Source organism: Papaver somniferum, chromosome 9 (assembly GCF_003573695.1).
Source record: "Papaver somniferum cultivar HN1 chromosome 9, ASM357369v1, whole genome shotgun sequence".
In the NCBI taxonomy this organism is placed as follows: Eukaryota; Viridiplantae; Streptophyta; class Magnoliopsida; order Ranunculales; family Papaveraceae; genus Papaver; species Papaver somniferum.
Window position 1 is genome coordinate 151386148 of NC_039366.1, and position 18544 is coordinate 151404691.

The following is an 18544-nucleotide window of genomic DNA, read 5'->3' on the forward strand; positions in this document are numbered from 1 at the left end:
TGGCATTCAAGATTGGTGATCAAGTTTTCAAGACCGATGCAAATCATCTTGCTGTTATTTTCAAAATGCAGAGAATACGTATGAGTGAACAAGATAAGAAACTTTATGGACCAAAAGAAGACCCAAGTTTGAAAACTTCTGAATTTTACAAAAAGTACTTTCTTGAGCCAAAGAGAAGGGATGAAGAGGAGAAAAAGAAAGATGAAAAGAAGAAGGCTGGAGCCAAAGAGAAGAAAAGGAAATAGAAGAATACTGGGGACAAGTTGGATAAGAAATACATTGCCGAAGGAATACATACTGCTATGAATGAAGAAGGAACAGAAGAAGACTTGGCGAAACTTTTGTTGATGTTCATGTTCTGTACAATATTCTTCATAAACACTGGAGGTATGTATGTCCACTACAAGTATTTGAACTGCCTACAGTCAATCGACACCATTAACAAAGTATCTTGGCCCGATCTCATTCACGAGCATTTAATGCAAAGTGTTAAAGTTGTATACGAGACACCATACTCTATCAATGGTTGCAGCTTCTATTTGCTGGTGAGTATCGTCTTCTATCTTTTGAATATATTTTTTTTCTTATGTTAAATGTATCATGCAGTGAGTAACATCTTATATATTATCTTTCGAATATATTTTTGTTTTTGCAGTTATGGATTTTTGAGCAAATGAAAGGCATTAACAGGAAAGACAACAGTGATTCATGGCCAAGGTTTGCAAGATGGGACTTGTATAAAGTATCTTGCGAAATTGAGGGGAAGCTTGAAACTCTTTCAAGCAGTGAGGTAAAAATCTTGTTGTTATTATAACTGGATGAATCCAGTTACATCTTGTGTTGATGTTGTTTAGATTCATTTTTAAAATTCTATCCCCTATTATAACTGGATGAAACCAGTTACATCTTATGTTATAAAATGATGAAACCCATTATCTACCAAGTTTCATCCTGTGTTATTAGTGGATGAAACCCAGTTACATCATGTGTTATGATAAGATGAAACCAGTTACATCATGTGTTATGATAAATTTTATGTGTTTGCAGGTTGTTGACTTTGTTGGTAGCTGGAGTCAAGAGGAGAAACAACTATTCTTGTTTGGTGATGAAGAAGAAAACACAGATGAAGATGATGTTTCCAAGTTGAAGAATGAACTAGCTGAGAAGGACAAGATTATCCGTCACTTGAATGACGATTTGGAAGCAATGAATACAGAGTTGGAAGCAAAGGAGGCTGAGTCTGAAGCAAAGGATAAGACAATCTCAGACTTCCAAAGTGAAGTGGAAGCCTTGAAAGCGCAACTAAGCCTCAACCGGGAACTCAACAAGCTTCCTCTCAAGAGATTGTTCTTTACACCACACCTGAAGACTATTTCAACCTTAACATCACTCAAGAGATGAACAAACCTGTGGAGGAGGATGTTCCTAAAGACGACATCACTCAAGAGATGAACAAACCTGTGGAGGAAGCTGACAATATTCCCGAAGCAGAACCTGTAACACCAGTTCCTCGAGCAGAACCTCTAGCACCAGTTCCTGCATCAGAAATCAACCAAGAAGAAATTGTCGCAACAGAACCTCTGGCAGTTATTGGATCGCTTGAGAATAGAGTGAAATACGTATATAAAAGGACGATAAGTTGAGGAAGTTAACAAGGAACAAAAAGTTTTGGAAAAATTACTTGATGAGCGGAATAAGACAAGCTGAATAGAAGTTAATAAATGAGTACTTTGTAACTGGAAAAGTAAGGTATGTATCCGCATTCTTTTGCTGTTTTTTTTTTCATTCTACTTTTCTTATTTCTGTAAAAGTACTGCTAAGTTTATACTAAATTATATGAACTTTTTTAAATGCAGCGACTGCGTTTGGAAGTCCAATGGAGGTGTATGTATCAGTGGAGAACACATCCAGCAACTTGTTTTCAATCAGCCATTGGTGAACACTATTTTGGAGTTTAAAATCAAAAAATGGAGACAATTGTTTCAATATGGCGGTGATACCAAAGGATACTCCAAGTCAATCTTTCTCAGCGCGCTTGCATGGGTAAACATTTTGAATACTACATTTTAAAATGAATGAACTTAGGTCTGCAATTTGTTTTCATATAACTTTTAAGTTAGTGTAGGATGTACCTGGCTTGCATCTGTTGCTTGAAATATAATTCTCTCACTAGTGTAGGATAAAACTGAGTTTCATCTAGCTATTATATATAGGATGTAACTGGGTTTCATATGATACCTGCAGAAGCTGGTTTTCATCTAGCATTAATGACAGGATGTAATTGAGTTTCATCCATATAAAAAATATGGATTAACTGGTTTTGATTCAAATTTGTATTCAGGCTGATGTCATTGCGGGAGATGAGTTGGACGCTGCAAAAATGATAAATGCTGAACTGCAAAAGATTGATGTCGAAATGCAACACTTGTTCATCCCAATGCTGAATGAGAAAGAACATTTCACATTGCTTCACCTTGACATCCATGGAAGAACTTGGACACACTACAATTCTCGCCTAGGTTCTTCAAACTATTTAAAAGAAGCTCAGATGATGGCGGAAAGAATAAATCATCTCTTTCAAGTTCAAATTTAAAGTACTAGTATGGATGACGTTGATGTCGTCGTTCAATCAGATTGTCCACAACAGTGCGAAACGTAGGTCGTTAACTCTTTGAACTGAGATTATAACATACAAACTGAAACGAAGTTTGAACCGACATTACATTTTTTTTCCAAATCGTTAAACTGACATTACATATTCATTTGTCTTGCAGTGATGATTCGATGATGTATGTTATCCACTACATGGAATGGGCAATGACAGACGGTTACTCTTTTGAAGGCAAAGATACTATTGGAGAGGAGATGGGCACAAGACGAATCAATCTGGAATATGAAATCCTAACTGATGAGAATAGATTCTGGAAAGTTTGATGTGTTTAGGTTGTTTAGAACTTTTTTATTAATGTAGTTCATTTGGTAGTACTCTTTTTTTTTTTGAACTATGTCTTCGCATACAGTTGTGATCCGTGGATTCGTCTTAATTAAAATATGAACTCTTTTACTGAAAAATGTCTATACTTCAATTTCATGATGGTTGTGTTTGAATATGTTAGCCAGAAATGATTAAATTTGCAGGTTGAAAATGTAACCAGGCTTGGATGAAACTGGTTACATCCTAGCCTGTATAAAACTTCAATTTTTTTGTCAGATTGTAACCAGGCTTGGATGAAACTGGTTACATCAAAGCATGTATAAAAACTGTTTTCAGAGTGTGCAGGTTGACAAAAAATAGTTTTTTCTGTCCATATGTGATGGATGAAATCCAGTTTCATCCTGGCCAAAAATCTCATTTTTTCCAGAATAGGCAGGATGAAACTGGTTACATCCTGTACAATTAAATTTGAATCTTCGCAAACATTCAAATTTTACAGTGAAAAACTGAAGGGAATGTAAAATTAAACAATCAACATAAGACTAAAAGATATATACTATAAAAATGAAGAGAAATACTTGAAAAAATAATTCCATAAGATATATTTTCATGAAAAAAAGAAACAATCCAAGGTAAATGAATCTTAAATGTGCAACAAGAGGCTGCAGAGAAGAATAAACTAATAAAGATATCATGGTAAAAAGCTAATAAAAGATATCATGGTAAAAAGATGCACAGAAGAAATGAAGGCTGGAGATGTTCTTAAGCAGGTACTTAACGTTGCTTTTTCGCAGGAGGATGAGGACACGTCGTCTTGTTATGATGTGCCTGAGTATGGCAGTTACCACACGTAATTGGTCTCTTGAAACTTGCACTACCTGTGTTAGGAATCCGCTTCTTCTTCGGCCTACCATGTTTTTTTCCTACGACAGTTGGTGGGTTCACGAGATCTCCAGTAGCAACATCAATAGGCTTGTCGTAATCAGGAATGGGCTTGATAGGACGATCATACGAAGCACGGAAGCTAGCAATGTTGAAATACAGATTAATGTACTCGTAAACATTGATGTTATTTGAATGCATACACGTAATAGCGTGATCACAAGGGAACTTCTCAGTAAACCAAACCCTACAGTTGCACTGAAACCTCGCAATATTAACAGCATGCACGTGCTTTCCATCAAAAACTTCCCATCCATGTCACCAGACTTGGTTATTCTCCACTGGACACCAGCACGAATGGAAGCCAACACTTTTTTCTCTAGCCTGGGACAAATGAATCCTTTATATGTCGCCCCCTTCCTCTTCCTTGTACTCATCTGTTCCATAATTTTAAGCCTGATCCAGTTAACAAGTGTTGCAATAGGCATACCTTTTGCTTCCTTGATCCAAGAGTTGAAGGACTCTGCAATGTTTGAACACATGTCGCCGTAACGACAGCCCAGACTATATGCATTGGACCAACATTCCACTGGAATCTCACTCAAGAATTTGTGAAGACCATCACATCCCATATCCTTCAACTTTTGCATACCCTGATCAAAGCCTTCATGAGTCGATGAATAGAAACATTCTTTGAACAAACCCATCGCAGCACAATGCTCTCCCTTTTTCTTGTTGGTCTTACTGCGGACATTATTCTTCAAATGCTGGTAACACCAAGCATGATAGAAAGTTGGGAAAACATCACGAATCCCTTGGATCAAAACCTCATGGCGATCCGAAATAAAAGTTAGTACACGAGGACCCAAGATAGATTCTAGTTTCTTCAAGAACCAATGCCAATTTTCAACAGTTTCAGCTGATACGATACCATATGCCATAGGAAATATTCCTATAGAAACAAAACAAACACAAAAAGAAAAAATCATATCAAACTGACTGAAACTGCTATTGTACAGAATAAAACTAGTTTCATTCTCTAGTATGACTTCACCAGTTAAGGATGAAACCGGTTTCATCCAGTGATAATCTGACATAATTTTTTTTTTATGACATCAAAAATAAAAGAAGACGTACCATTATTCGCATTCTTCCCGGTAGCCGCCATAAGACAACCCCTAAATTTTCCAGTTAGGAAAGTTGCATCCAAGAACAGTACCGGGCGATAATATTCGAAACTAGAGATGCAAGCATCGAAGGCTAAGAACAAACTCTTAAACTCGCCACCTTCAACAACTAAATCAGCCCTACTACCTGGATCGTGTTTCTTCACGGCTTCACACCACCATCTCAAGTCAGTGTATGATTTAATGTCCTCGCCATACAATTCCTTGAAACATAATTCTTTCCCGGCATGCGCCTGATCGTAGCTCACTTCCAACCCATAATCACTTTTGAATTCTCTAACAATATCCCTGGCTTTCTTGTTGGGATTCTGTTCAATCTGCTCAAATATCAAACTCTTGATAAGTTCGCGCGTAACCGGATCAGCCTTTGTTCCATCACTATAACCAGCACAACATTTATGTTCCCCGTTATAGGCCTTGAGGAATAAGTGACCCTTCACATTGGAAGTATTGGGAGCTGCATGGAACATCCAGTCGCATTCCAATTTCTCCTTGTAATAACATTCCACCGTATATCGTTCTGGATTGCTCTTGACGACTCTCACCCTGCGACCAAAAAAATGGTTATATTTCTCAACAACAAGACGAGCTTCATCTCGTCCTCCATAAAAATCTTGACCAACACCTTTTATAATAAACTCCCATTCAGCCGCCTTGCAAGATATTTTAATTGCCAACTTTCCATTGTATGTACGTTCTTGAGACATGGGCATATCTTGAGAAGAAACAAGCTCTTGAGAGGAAGGAATAGGTGACTGAGCTAAAAGCAACTCCGTCATTGTAGGTGTAAGAGTAACTTTACTGCTGCTCGGAAGATGACAAGGATCAACCAACTGAGCTATGCTAGGGTCTGGTGATAAATGAAACTCGCTCATTTTACTGCTGCTCGTAAGATGACAAGGATTAACCATCTGAGCTCTTCTAGGGTCTGGTGCTAAACGAAACTCGCTCATTCTACTGCTGCTCGGAAGATGACAAGGATTAACCAACTGAGCTCTGCTAGGGTCTGGTGCTAAACGAAACTCGCTCATTCTACTGCTGCTTGGAAGATGACAAGGATTAACCAACTGAGATCTGCTAGGGTCTGGTGCTAAACAAAACTCGCTCATTCTACTGCTGCTCGGAAGATGACAAGGATTAACCAACTGATCTCTATTAGGGTCTGGTGCTAAACTAAACTCGCTCATTCTACTGCTGCTCGGAAGATGACAAGGATTAACCAACTGATCTCTACTAGGGTCTGGTGCTAAACTAAACTCGCTCGTAGTAGGTTCACGAACAAAATCAGGAGCACGAAGAGGAACACGTTCAAATAAACGAAGCTCCAAGAAAGACAACTGGTTAACAATACACAATGACAAGAAAGAACAGAGCTTCACATCACTGTCAACAACATTGCTTCTCCCCTCATAGTCAAATAAAAACTGAATTGAGTCCGGTAAAATGCTATTCCAATAAGAACAGACATGCGCCTTCAACTCATCAACTATTGACTTCGTAGTAACTTGGTATGGACACGCATCGGTACCCCGGATAACCACACAGAGAAAATGACGATCCATCTTCAAAAGGAATATATAAAAACAAATCTTCTGAATCTGGATGTATTCAATTGATAATATGTAAACAAATTAACAGCAGTACATACTAATTCAGTTCACATCACAATTGAACACACAAACTTCACATTTGTGTATATTGCATTGAAAATTAGATTACTAAACCCTAGAAAACATGATTCGAGACAAACCGAAATAATGGACAAATTGAAAAATTTACCAGTCACATAATCAACTAAACCCTGGATATTCAAAATCAACAACTAAAATCAAAAATTAATCATCAACAACTAAAAATTGCTTCAAAATCGACAGAGAAACTTCAATTGGACAAATTGAAACTTACCGATTCGATGCTATTATAGAAACTTCAATTGCTTCAAAACCAACTCAGAAACTTCGATTAGATGAAACTCCAATTGATGAAACTTCGATTAGATGAAACTTGGATTCTACAAACGTATTAAACAATCGCTAATCATCATGATTGATAAACGAGATCTGAAGAAAAAAAACGAGCTCTGAATTGCCGATTTCTGCAGAGCTCTGCGGGAAGGGAAGAGGAGGTTCTGCAGAGCTCTGCGGGAAGGGAAGAGAAATAAATTCTCTTTGAAAAGAAGGGTTTAAAAGGTTAGGGGGTATTTTAGGTAAGAGACTTTTTTTTTTAATTTTCCTGGGCCAAATATCCAAATTGGCTATATAAACAGAATATTTCTGATTTTTGGCTATATAAACAGTATCAAAAGCTAAGAATCTATATGACCCAGGAATTTTGTGTTTTGGTCTTTTTGACCAATTTTGTGAAGCTCTTTTCCCATCCAACATGGTGTTTGGAAACTAAGTTTAGACGTGCACTCTAGTCATTATGAATGAATAAATTACTTTATGATTGGCTTGTAAAGCGACAACATAGAGAAGACGAAAATTTCGTATTATCAAAAGCTTAATTTACAATGCAGGCCTTCTCGTGACTAAATAGCCGAGACACTTTTACAAATCGGAAAATGGGTCATTTGTCCAAATATTTTTAAATCACGGTTCAAATGGACAAGTAAAAAATAGTTTGGGTGAAATAGCCAAAAAATAGCAAGGATGAAATTGGATACATCCTGTGTAAATTAAAAATAAGAAAAAATATTAGAAAATGGGCACGATGAAACTGGTTACATTCTGCCTATTTTTACATTTTTGTCCATTTAAACAGTATCAAAATCTAATTGTCCATTTCACCCAGGAATTGTTGATTTTGGTCTTTTTAACTGGAAACCATACATGCTAAACCTTTCCATTTATGGTTATCTTATTTTCTCTCTCATGACGGTTTTCCTTTGCCAACTCAGCCTCACAATCGTTTCAATCTTAGGATTTTAATTCATTTTGTAAGAATGCTAATTGAACTTCTTCGCTGTCCAAGGACGGATGGTTGATCCTTCCTCTTGGGGCCGAGATTTATTGCTTAGTGGAGTTATAGCTTTTCGCCTAGGTTAGATTTTGATTATTTTTGATTATTCTTACCATGATTACCGGTAGATCCGTTCAAAACCTTATCAGATGATGAAGGGGTTGGACATATCACAATCTAAGGAAAGCGCAAAGGTTTCTAAATTTAGATCTAACACCGGAGAAGGAAGAAACAATAATGGAGTTATGCAGCCTCTGAGAAGAATAGTTCAGTTAGAGAGGAAATCACTTTTCATCGAAGAAGATTATGTCGGAAACATAAAAATCATTAAGTTAATAGAGAGAGGGAACGAAGGTTTCAGATCGTGGTTAGCTTTGAGTCCAAAGATAATGGAATGGCTAAGGAGTACCTTGGAAAACGCAGATGCTAACGGAGACGGGAAGAACAAACAATCAGAAAGATTGGGTGAAGATGTCTATTTATCTCAGATTAAAGCTAATGATGCAGGAGAATATATGAGGATTTCAAGATTCAGAAGAGATGGAGATGGCAAGAAGTACAACATTTGTTTACCTAGTGGAGAAAAAAGAGAATGTTGGGCTAATATGGCAGAAGTTCTTGAAGACTTCACAGAAACTACAGTTGTCAATAATGAACTAGTCTCTTTTTCCTCTGAAAAGGACTATCCAAGACTACACTCTAAAGATTACACGGAAGTCAGAACAGGGTTGGTAAAGATATCCCATCAGACAAATTGGAACAGGCTGGCGGGTGTGATTAAGGGGAAGCTACAAACTAGAAGATATCTGGAGTTCAAGAAAGTTAAAATTCTTACTACATCAATTATTCTAGAAGAGGAGGAGTGAAAAGACTATGGTCACCAATTATTCGGGTTCATAATGGTATCATAATCAAAATATGCAGATGTATTTGAGAAAATGGTATTATTCATAAGGAAAAGAACGAGATTAGAAGAGAAGAACTGACGGAGAAATTTTTTCCTGTGGATTCCTTTAACTTGAACAAAAAGTGGCTGAAGGTAAAAGGTTTACCGTTAAAATGGTGGAATTCCAAAACATTTACACAAATTGGAAATGAGTTAGGGGGAATGGTCAGGATATCCATGGAGACTTTACAAATCAAGTCAAGAAGAAACTTTCACTTCTTCTGTATAGCCATTGATTGTGGCTTTGAAGGTATGCTTGCGGTGTTGATGACTGAGATTGATGGTGAAAAGGTAGTGCTGAAAATTGAATGGGATACAGATTATTACCCGAATTCTCAGCTAACGAATACTTCATATCTTGGGCAAGTCAAGGATTTTGATGAGCAATTTAAGGAGACTCGGATTTTTAAAATACGGAAACTTCCAAATCTGTTTCCTCTACGAGAAGTTTAAGGGGAGATGTGGAATTCCAAGATGGAACAAATCCAAGGGTAGTTAATGCACATGTAGTTCAAGACCTAATCATGCATGGATCAAGTCAGGTAATTTAGGAGGATGAAGAAGGGAATCAGATATACATCTCAAAGACTCATACAGGAGAGTTACGGAAAGACACAAGCCTCGGCCATCAAGAAATCCCAAGTAGCAATTTATAGGAGAGTCTGTATAACATAGAAACGAGTAGCAACTCCGAAGGCTCACCTGGTGGAACTAACATGAATGATATGGAGAATGCAATTATGCATAATTTAACGGATGCTAAATCTTTCGAAGATGATGGGGGGCGGTAGTTGTGAAGACGGTTGATTCCTTAGTCAACTTGGCCTGTAGTTAAGGCCATCTATGTGATAAGGAAATTGCTTCTTTGAAGAAGAAGATGACCGATCTGGTGCTTAGATATAAAGAAATATTTCGGAATTTGGACAATTAGGAGAATGCAGGATTGGTGTGTGAGGGTTATGGTGAAGATGTGGAGGAAGAAGTTTCTGTGATAATCGCCCACATGAGGTTGAAGTTGTCGGTTACCAGAATCGTGAAAAGGATAATGTGGATGTTGGGTAAGTACGGGAGCAGAATGGTGATGATGGATATTAAAATATTATATTGGAATGTGAGGGGCTTGAATGATTTTGATAAGATAACAACATTTAAGAATTTGATTGCTAGCCAGAGATGTGCGATTTTCCTCGTTCAAGAAACAAATATGATGAGAATCACTAGTTGGTTTATCAAGCATCATGGTATGATGAAAATTTTGATTGGACATACATCCCTTCAGTTGGTGCCAATGGTGGCTTACTAACTATTTGGGATAACAGTAGGTTCACGAAGGAGGATGAAAGACTTGGCTTTAACAATATCTCTAAAGTTCTATTAAATAAAACTGACAGATTTAAGTGGGAAATTACAAATGTATATAGCCCCTGCGATTATAATCCGAAAGCTTTGTTTTCAGAGGATTTAGCTGAGATTGGTCACTGGTGGAATGGCCCTTGGTGAGTGGCAGGTGATTTTAATTCAATAAGATCCGATAATGAAAGAAATAAAGGTGTGGGTGATAGTAGGAATACAAGCTTTTTGAATCAGTTTATTCGGAAACAAGAACTGACTGACCAACCTCTCATAGGTGGCTCATATACGTGGTCGAACAATCTGTCTGATCCTTTACTTTGTAGGTTAGACAAGTTTATTTTCAATATTGGTTTTCATGAAGCTTACCCTGGTGCTCTTCAATTAGCTCTCACAAGAATGATCTCTGATCATAATCCTCTTATGGTTATAACGTATCCCATCTGTGAGTAGCAAACCATATTTTATATTGGAACGAAGCTGAATTGATCATAAAGATTTCCACAAGAAGGTGAAGTTGTGGTGGGAAACAATGGTGTATCAAGGAGGTGCGAGTACAGTGTTCTTTTTGAAAATGTAAAATTTGAAGTTCTTCATTAAACAATGGGATTTACAATAGTTTGGAGGTGTAAAACGAGAAAAGCTTGTTTTAACAGAGAAGATTGGGGAGTTAAATATTCTTGAAGAAACCGTTGTGTTAGATCCCAATCAACAAGTGACTAGATTGCCATGCAAGACCAAGCTTCGGGATATCGAACGATTGGAGCTAGGAAATGACAGCTACTGGTGAAACTAAATGGGTTTAGATGGGGCGACTCCAACACTGGGTACTTTCACAGAATAGAAACTGCGCGAAAGAAAAGGAACACAACTGCCAAGTTGCAAATCTATGGAGTTGATTGTTTGGATCATAATTTAAGTAAAAAGGAGATAATGAATTATTATAGTAATCTTTTCTCGACTAATACTGATATCAGATCTTCCTTAGATGACTTGCCTTTCCGGTGGTGGGAGAAGATGACAAAGTTTGGATGAAGAGAAGTTTTACGGAGGAAGAAGTTTGGGATGTCTGAAGAAAATGGGTTCTAATAAAGCCCCGGGTCCAGAAGGTTTCACTTTGAATCCTATAAGAAGTGTTGGGATGTTATCAAAGTAGATTTCATGAATATGCTTAATGATTTTCATCATTTTGGTTCTTAGACTGGAGGCTAAATTGTTCTTTTCTTACTCTTATTCCGAAGAAAGAAGATTTGTGCACTCCAAAGGATTATAGACCACTAAGTCTTATTGAAAGTGTTTACAAAATTCTTTCTAAGGTTCTTTCCAAAAGATTGAAGACTGTAATGCCAGAGCTTATTTACGATTTCCAAGGTGCTTTTATTCATGAAAAGCATATTTTAGATGGAGTTTTAATTGCTAATGACTGTGTTGATTGCAAACTTAAGTCGAAGAAACATGGAATCCTTGTAAAATTGATATGGAGAAAGCTTGCGATAACATTAATTGGCATAATGTTTTTCGCATTCTTCATAAGCATGGATTTGGTGATAAATGGATTTCTTGGATAAAGTGGTGTGTCTCGTCTTCCCACCTTTCGGTTTTGGTAAATGAAGGATCAACGGAGAGGTTCAAGCCATTGAAAGGATTCCGACATGGCGATTCCTACATTAAGACATGAAAAGAAAGGATTAAAAGAATAAAACTGAGCTTTAATGGAAAATATAATCCAAAGTCCAAACCCTTTCATTAAGATATGAAAAGAGAGTTTTAGGTTTTAGGAAAGTTTTTTTAGAGTCAAAATTAAACGAATTTAGCAGATTTCGTGGGTATTTTGAACATATGAAAATACCCTTCCATTGAATAATCATTGTTAGAACCGTTAACAGGAAAAAGACATATGGCAGGTTGATATTTGTCCATCACGCCCCCATCTAAAATTGTGCACATCAGAAATATATCCTGAAAAAAGAAACCCTCTTCCACAAGCTATAATGAGGGGTTGGATTCTATAAACTCTCCTTTATACTGGCAAGTATCCAATAAGGAGTTATGAATTCTAAAATGTGGATGGTTGGGAATGATAGTAAGTTACGGTAAAGAATGGAGTTATCTCTCTTAGTGAGTCGGGTGATATAAATTTCTCAAACGAAATTATTTGGGGTACTCGTGTTATATCCTTATAAAGACAATTTCTCTTTATGGCTTCTTTCATATGAAAGGTTGATGACGACGGATAAACTTATTAGAAGAGGCGTGGATGTAGATAGCTTATGTCAGTTTTGTAAAGAAGAAGATGAAACATGTTCTCACTTGTTTTATGAGTACGGGAGAATTAAAAAAATTTGGAATCGTTTTGTCGAAGAACATAGTTTCTGTTGAGAGTACTCACATTGCTACAACTCTTTAATCTTTGGATTGGGTGATGAGCAGCTCAATATTTGGAGCAATCTTCCGGTTACGATATGGTGGTGCATTTGAAAGGAAAGAAATACAAGTATCTTTAACAACAACAAAAAAAATTTAACAGGTATTCAAGATATCAAGATTCAAGTTTTTTTTGGGACGAAATCAAACACTAAGATGATAGGTTTAACGACTAATATGATAATTTATTTATGGGATTCAAATATCTATTGTCCTTATTGAGAAGCAAGAGGATTTGTTCTCTTTTACCGCTCTTGAGTATCTTTTTCGTTTTTCTGGGTGATATGAGATTCTCATGTCAATTTCTTTTTTGTTTCGGTGATATTTTATTGGGTTAGATACCCCTTTAAGTGCTTCTTTTTTCGACGAATCTTCCTTTCGATGATCAAAATAAAATAGAATAAAAAATATGAATGTAGCATACCTATACTTTTAAGGACTCCTATGAGATTCTCCCATATGTCGCTTGTTGGCTATCATGAAAAGAATGAGACAATAAAGACAAATATCGCTAATAAAAAGTCTCTGCATGAACTCAGATTTGCATTGGCTTGCTTGCCTTTGGCGTTGCCTTCCTCAACTCCTTCGACGAGGTCAGATTTGAAGAGGAAGTCATATATATTGATAGCCGGAGCACAAAAGAGAAAACAAAGGAACAAAAAACAAACAAACACAAAACACTACACTAGCTCCATGCAAGAGTAGTAATGAAGGACAAAAGGTTTGGAGGAGTCTCCACGGTGGGAAGATGATTTAGTAGCACGTGCTGTGCGAGATCATGTTCCATGTTGGGTTGCATTGACGTGGATACGACGCGATGCAGACGTGGACACGAATGAGTTCTCAAAAAATTAGGATGCAGACACATTATGAAACCAGTGATATCATATATATTATAAATGTAATTTCTCAACATTGCTAATAAATTATCGGTAAATAGCAAATTTATATAAAGATAAACCTATCAATGGTTATATAACAGGAGGGTTTGGTGTGTCACTCAGCGATCAGGATATGTTGGATTTTCCAACTACTGGCTGTGATCTTCCCCCTCCTCGAATAACGTACTGGGTTTTGTTAATCCGATGGCTGGCCGTCCATCGCGTCCCACTGTGTGCGTATTGATTCTGTGTCTTAAAAGCGAGTCATAAATTGCTTATTAAAAAAAGAAACGGATTCATAGGTTAGGTTTTCATTACATTTCTTTCATTGGGTTTTCATTTCTTTACTGATTAACATCTCATCATGTTCTTGAGAAATCTTTGCCTCTTGGATTCCGTATTCCATAACGTAGATAAATCTATATACTAATAAAACAATACATATACAAAAAATCCAGGTATTTTTAGTAGACATTTATATCATTATAGTGTGGGACATGTGCATGTAATGTCATCGATGTGTTTGTCCTGCAGACGCGCGCGTCCATACGGTCTGACACGGACACGTGATCATTTTAGACGCGTCCGTGCTACCCAGGCTCCATGTCGTTGGCAGCTGGTTGAATGAAAGACTATGTAACTGCAATGAACTCTTAAGAAAGAGCTTGAATATCCTCATAAATGCGCCTAATTTTCCAAGGAATTGCAGAACTTTCGGGGTTGAGAAAACTGATTATTTGTTGATAGTCGCCCTCAATAACAAATCTTGTGAACCCCTAATCCTTTGCCAAACGAAAAGCTAAGAGAACACCGTTAGTTTTGGCCACCTGCGGGTCATTCTGAGAACAACAAAGTGACTAGGTCATATATTGGAAATGCGTATAGTGTGGTTGAACTTGGAGGGCAAAAGAGCGTTTAATTGCGAGGGAAAATGTATATACTGTATAGCTTAGTAAACATGAAGGATTGATGATTCCTTAGAGCTTCTCCAATGGTTGTTGTGTGTGATTCTTAGGTGGCAATACATTTAGCCATTTTCATTCCAATTTTTTCTTAAGTTTAGGTGAAAAAAGAATTCATCTCCAATGGTGTTGCTTGTGATCCTTTTTTCATTAAATGTAAATTTTATTTTTAGTAATTTAAATATTTTATTAGAACTAAAAATGGTTATTTTGTATATTAGAGTTAATTTTAGTGAAGTAAAAGCTTACTAGGATAGCTTGACATTGTCAAGGTGAATGTCAAGTTTTAGACATTCACCTTGACAATGTCTATAAAAAACTAAGTCATGTCATCTTCACATGGATTTAAGAAGTTGGGATTGGAGAAGGATTTTAAGAAAAATGAATGTCTATCCTATGTGGATTTAAACATTTATCTTCACATACATTCCATTGGAGAAGTTCTTACATCGTGGGAATATTTATTTTGTCTTATCTTATATGATTGTAGGTGTAATTAACAGTTAATCTGCAACAGTACTAAATGTTCTGGATTTCTGATGATCATTAATGGGTAACATTGGTCCATGAGTTTAGACTTTGACTGAACTGAAAGAAAAAAATAGAAAGACTCAACAGTTCACAGTGGCTAATCCCTATGGGCTAGATTGAACTCCTAAATTGGCCAAAAAGTGTTGCAAATCATGAAGCGTGGGAAAAAATTTTACGCTGCTAGTTGATAGTTCTCTCTCCTATCAACTGCTCGCAATTCAACTATCGGCGAGATTGGAATGCTGAATCGTTCAGCAAAAAGTGGTCTAAACGCTGAACCATTCAGCGCTGGGAGAAAATTTTCTGATCTAGCGGCTTAGATTTAAAGCGTTGAACCGTTCAACGCTGAGCGCCGAACGGTTCGGCGTTATATGGTGGTCCCGCTGCTAATCTAGCTGCTAGATTAGCCATCTGTTAGGAATATATATTTAAAACATAAATTTATTTTCCAAATAAAATATTTTTGGTAACAATAAAATTCTTCTTAAATGAAAATTATTTATTGCTATAATTGAGTTTGACCGTTTCATACTTTGTTGTGTTAATGGTGTTAATTGCACTTTAATAATTTTTCATTAAACTCTATTGAAATCTTAAGAATTTTTATGAAATTTTTTTTTTAGAGAATTGTTGGAACAATTTTTATCCAGGGTGAGAGATTTTCATTTCTATGTCTTTTGAGTCTAAAAGAAAAATGATGTTTTAAGAAAGAAAAACACGGGTGCGATTATCCTTGGTTTTTCTAAGAGATTTTCTGAGCAAGAATGAAGTGTAAATGTTTCACATCCTCTCACCGTGAAAGAGTGATTGTGTAAGAGATCGAACTCGGCTGTTTTATCCCGGGGACGACACACAAGAGTGATTGTGTAAGAGATCGAACTCGGTTGTTTTATCCCGGGGACGACGCGACATGGAAGAACTGTTTGCACAATCTTGGGTAGAGCCGCGAAACGTCTTAAAGAGAGCGACCTGGTCGTGACTCAACCATAACATTTTTTATTTGTTTGGTTTATGATTGTTTTGCAGGCTATTTTCAGCAATTGTTCCAACAATTTTAAGACGATTTATTCTGCCATGGATATCAAAAGAAACGATTGTTGAAACCCGATAAGTATCATTGTTTGATTCGTTTTATAGAATTATCTAACAGTATAATTTTACTTTTGCGATAAACCATGATGCTTGGAATTAGGTTACTTGATACCTAAAGTATATTTTATGTCTGATTTTTATGGATTAGGATTGTAACAAGGATAATATTTTTCATCATGAATATGTAAAATATAAAAAAAAAAGTTGATGTTAAACAATTGGTTTTTAACAAGTTGTAGAGTTTTATTTTTATCTCCTACACGGAAATGAATTGGGTTTTGAAATTTTAACCACATATATAAGACATCATGAGGATTATCTCTTCGAAATTTCATAATTTTTGGAGGCCGAAAAGTATTTTTTGAGTATTTCACAAAACTGAATAATGTTGCTGAAAAATTTTCTGACTATTAGAAATTTAGTATTGATTAATCTAGTTTTTCTGATCTTTGTGATGATATTTTGGGTTAGCGTGTAACATGAAACTTTTAAATCATGAGCATATCTTGGAAACCCATTTTGAAATTTCCCGTTTGGATTTTTAGATTGAGAGATGTGGTGCTTTCAAAATAGTTGTGTATGTTTGTCCAAATAGGAAATGATACTTGACATTAGAGATTGGAGATTTAGATGTAATAGATTACATTAAATTCAAGTTTTCATTTTTTACTTCATACACTTGTTTTGGAAATGAAAAAGAAGATCATTGTTAGAAATCAAACTAATGCTCCACATGCGTTTGATAATATGCTTGATAGAAAGTTATAACTATAGAAGTTTGAATCTTTGATTGACACATACGAGCAACTTGGAGTATTGATTTTTAAGTAATTATGTAAGTGCATACCTTACTTATTTTTTTGCTTTCAAATACTCACATGTAAATGATTATGACAGGTGAGAATTCACTTACTTGAGCAAGTTTTTATTTTCCACTGAAATAAAAATTGCGAGCGCGGATTAATCAATTTGTCGAGCAATGGTTTTGATGATTTCTTTGTCGGTGCCGAAAGAGTGGACAATGGTTTATGACCAATTGAGCTTCCAAAGCAAATGAGGTATGTTTGATGAACTATTTGTAGTTATTGTGATGATCAAACGAATGCATTCTAGATTGAAATAAATTGATTGTTCAGTCTTAGAATGAGTTATATGGAAACTAGATATTGAGAATTATTGTTTATGACAATATATGTGTCACTCGATCATACAAGTTCGGAACTTATGAGATAGAATTTGACACCAAACCAAAACCGAAAGAATAAGAAACCTAGTCAAACAAATATGAATACCAACTCTCACCAAGAAATGAGCATAATTTTAATTATGAGTTTATTTGATATGTTTGCAATACACGGCATTGCAAGAATATAAAATATTGTTAACAAAGCTTTTCAAGCTAAGTTAATGTGAATTGTGGATATGGTGAGAGGTGATATATATTGGTGTTTTACACCATATTTGTTTTGATAGATTATGGTTCAAAAGTTGAACCAAATCGTTTGAAAGAAAGTGGTGTTGAGTTATATTCACATCTCTAGGACTCTTGGTATTGGTATGGTCTCAAAAGTTTTCCTCGGTAGAACTATCTTGTTAATGATGTTCATACCACTAAAATGAGAAAGAATCTAGTTTCATCCTATCTTGTTTTTAACAAGATTGAGATTAATTTTTTTTGGTGAACTTGATCATTGCACTACTACAATAAAAATGTTATCAATGGAATGTTTGAACCCAATATTGTATTATTTATATGATATGACTGAAGCTTTGGAGTTCTTGATATATGTGATTTTATCTTGCTTCTATGGAATTTTTGAGTTAGTGATGAGTATGAGCATATTGTGTTTTCCTCTAAAATTTCTAAGAATTTTAAAAAATTACATGTATCAAATTTTATCCAAGTCTTCAAAGCATGTAAACTCCCAATCTTACTAGTTTACAAAAGCATCGGATGAAATAAAATGTTTGATAATTTTATAAGATATTTTTGGTGTTTCACGAAGTCTAACTTGGTGACTAAAATTGATATTTTGAGTAGTGAATAATGAAATGATGTCTTCATGAAAAATGTTTGTTTGGTCGTCCTTTATATTGTCCTAAAAGGATTTTGAAATTGGATAATTACTTTATTAGTAATGAGCAAGAACACATAGCGCGTAAAATATGAATTTAGAGAAATGATTTGCGCTTAAAAATTATTTCTATTTTTTTGTATGAATGAAGAAACTTTCTAGTTTTTGAATTGGTATTAAACACTAAAATCTGACGTCTAACGAAGTGTATAGAAATTTTTGAATGAACGTGGCTAGAAATGCAATTTGCATAAGTAACTTCTCAATTTTAGATATTTTGGTGTTGATTTGAAATTTCTTTTGAGTCGAGAAATAGTG

At 35.7% G+C, this 18544-nt stretch overlaps 1 protein-coding gene across 1 annotated transcript; it reads right to left on the reverse strand.

Moving 5' to 3' along the window:
• Positions 1 to 3709: 3709 nt before the first annotated feature.
• LOC113312719 lies at positions 3710 to 5783 on the reverse strand. The gene is made up of 3 exons (XM_026561455.1): positions 4955 to 5783; positions 4064 to 4769; positions 3710 to 3959 (listed from the first exon to the last, which is right to left on the reverse strand). Exons 1-3 carry the CDS (start codon positions 5781 to 5783, stop codon positions 3710 to 3712), a joined length of 1785 nt encoding a protein of 594 aa, XP_026417240.1.
• Between the last annotated feature and the right edge of the window lie 12761 nt (positions 5784 to 18544).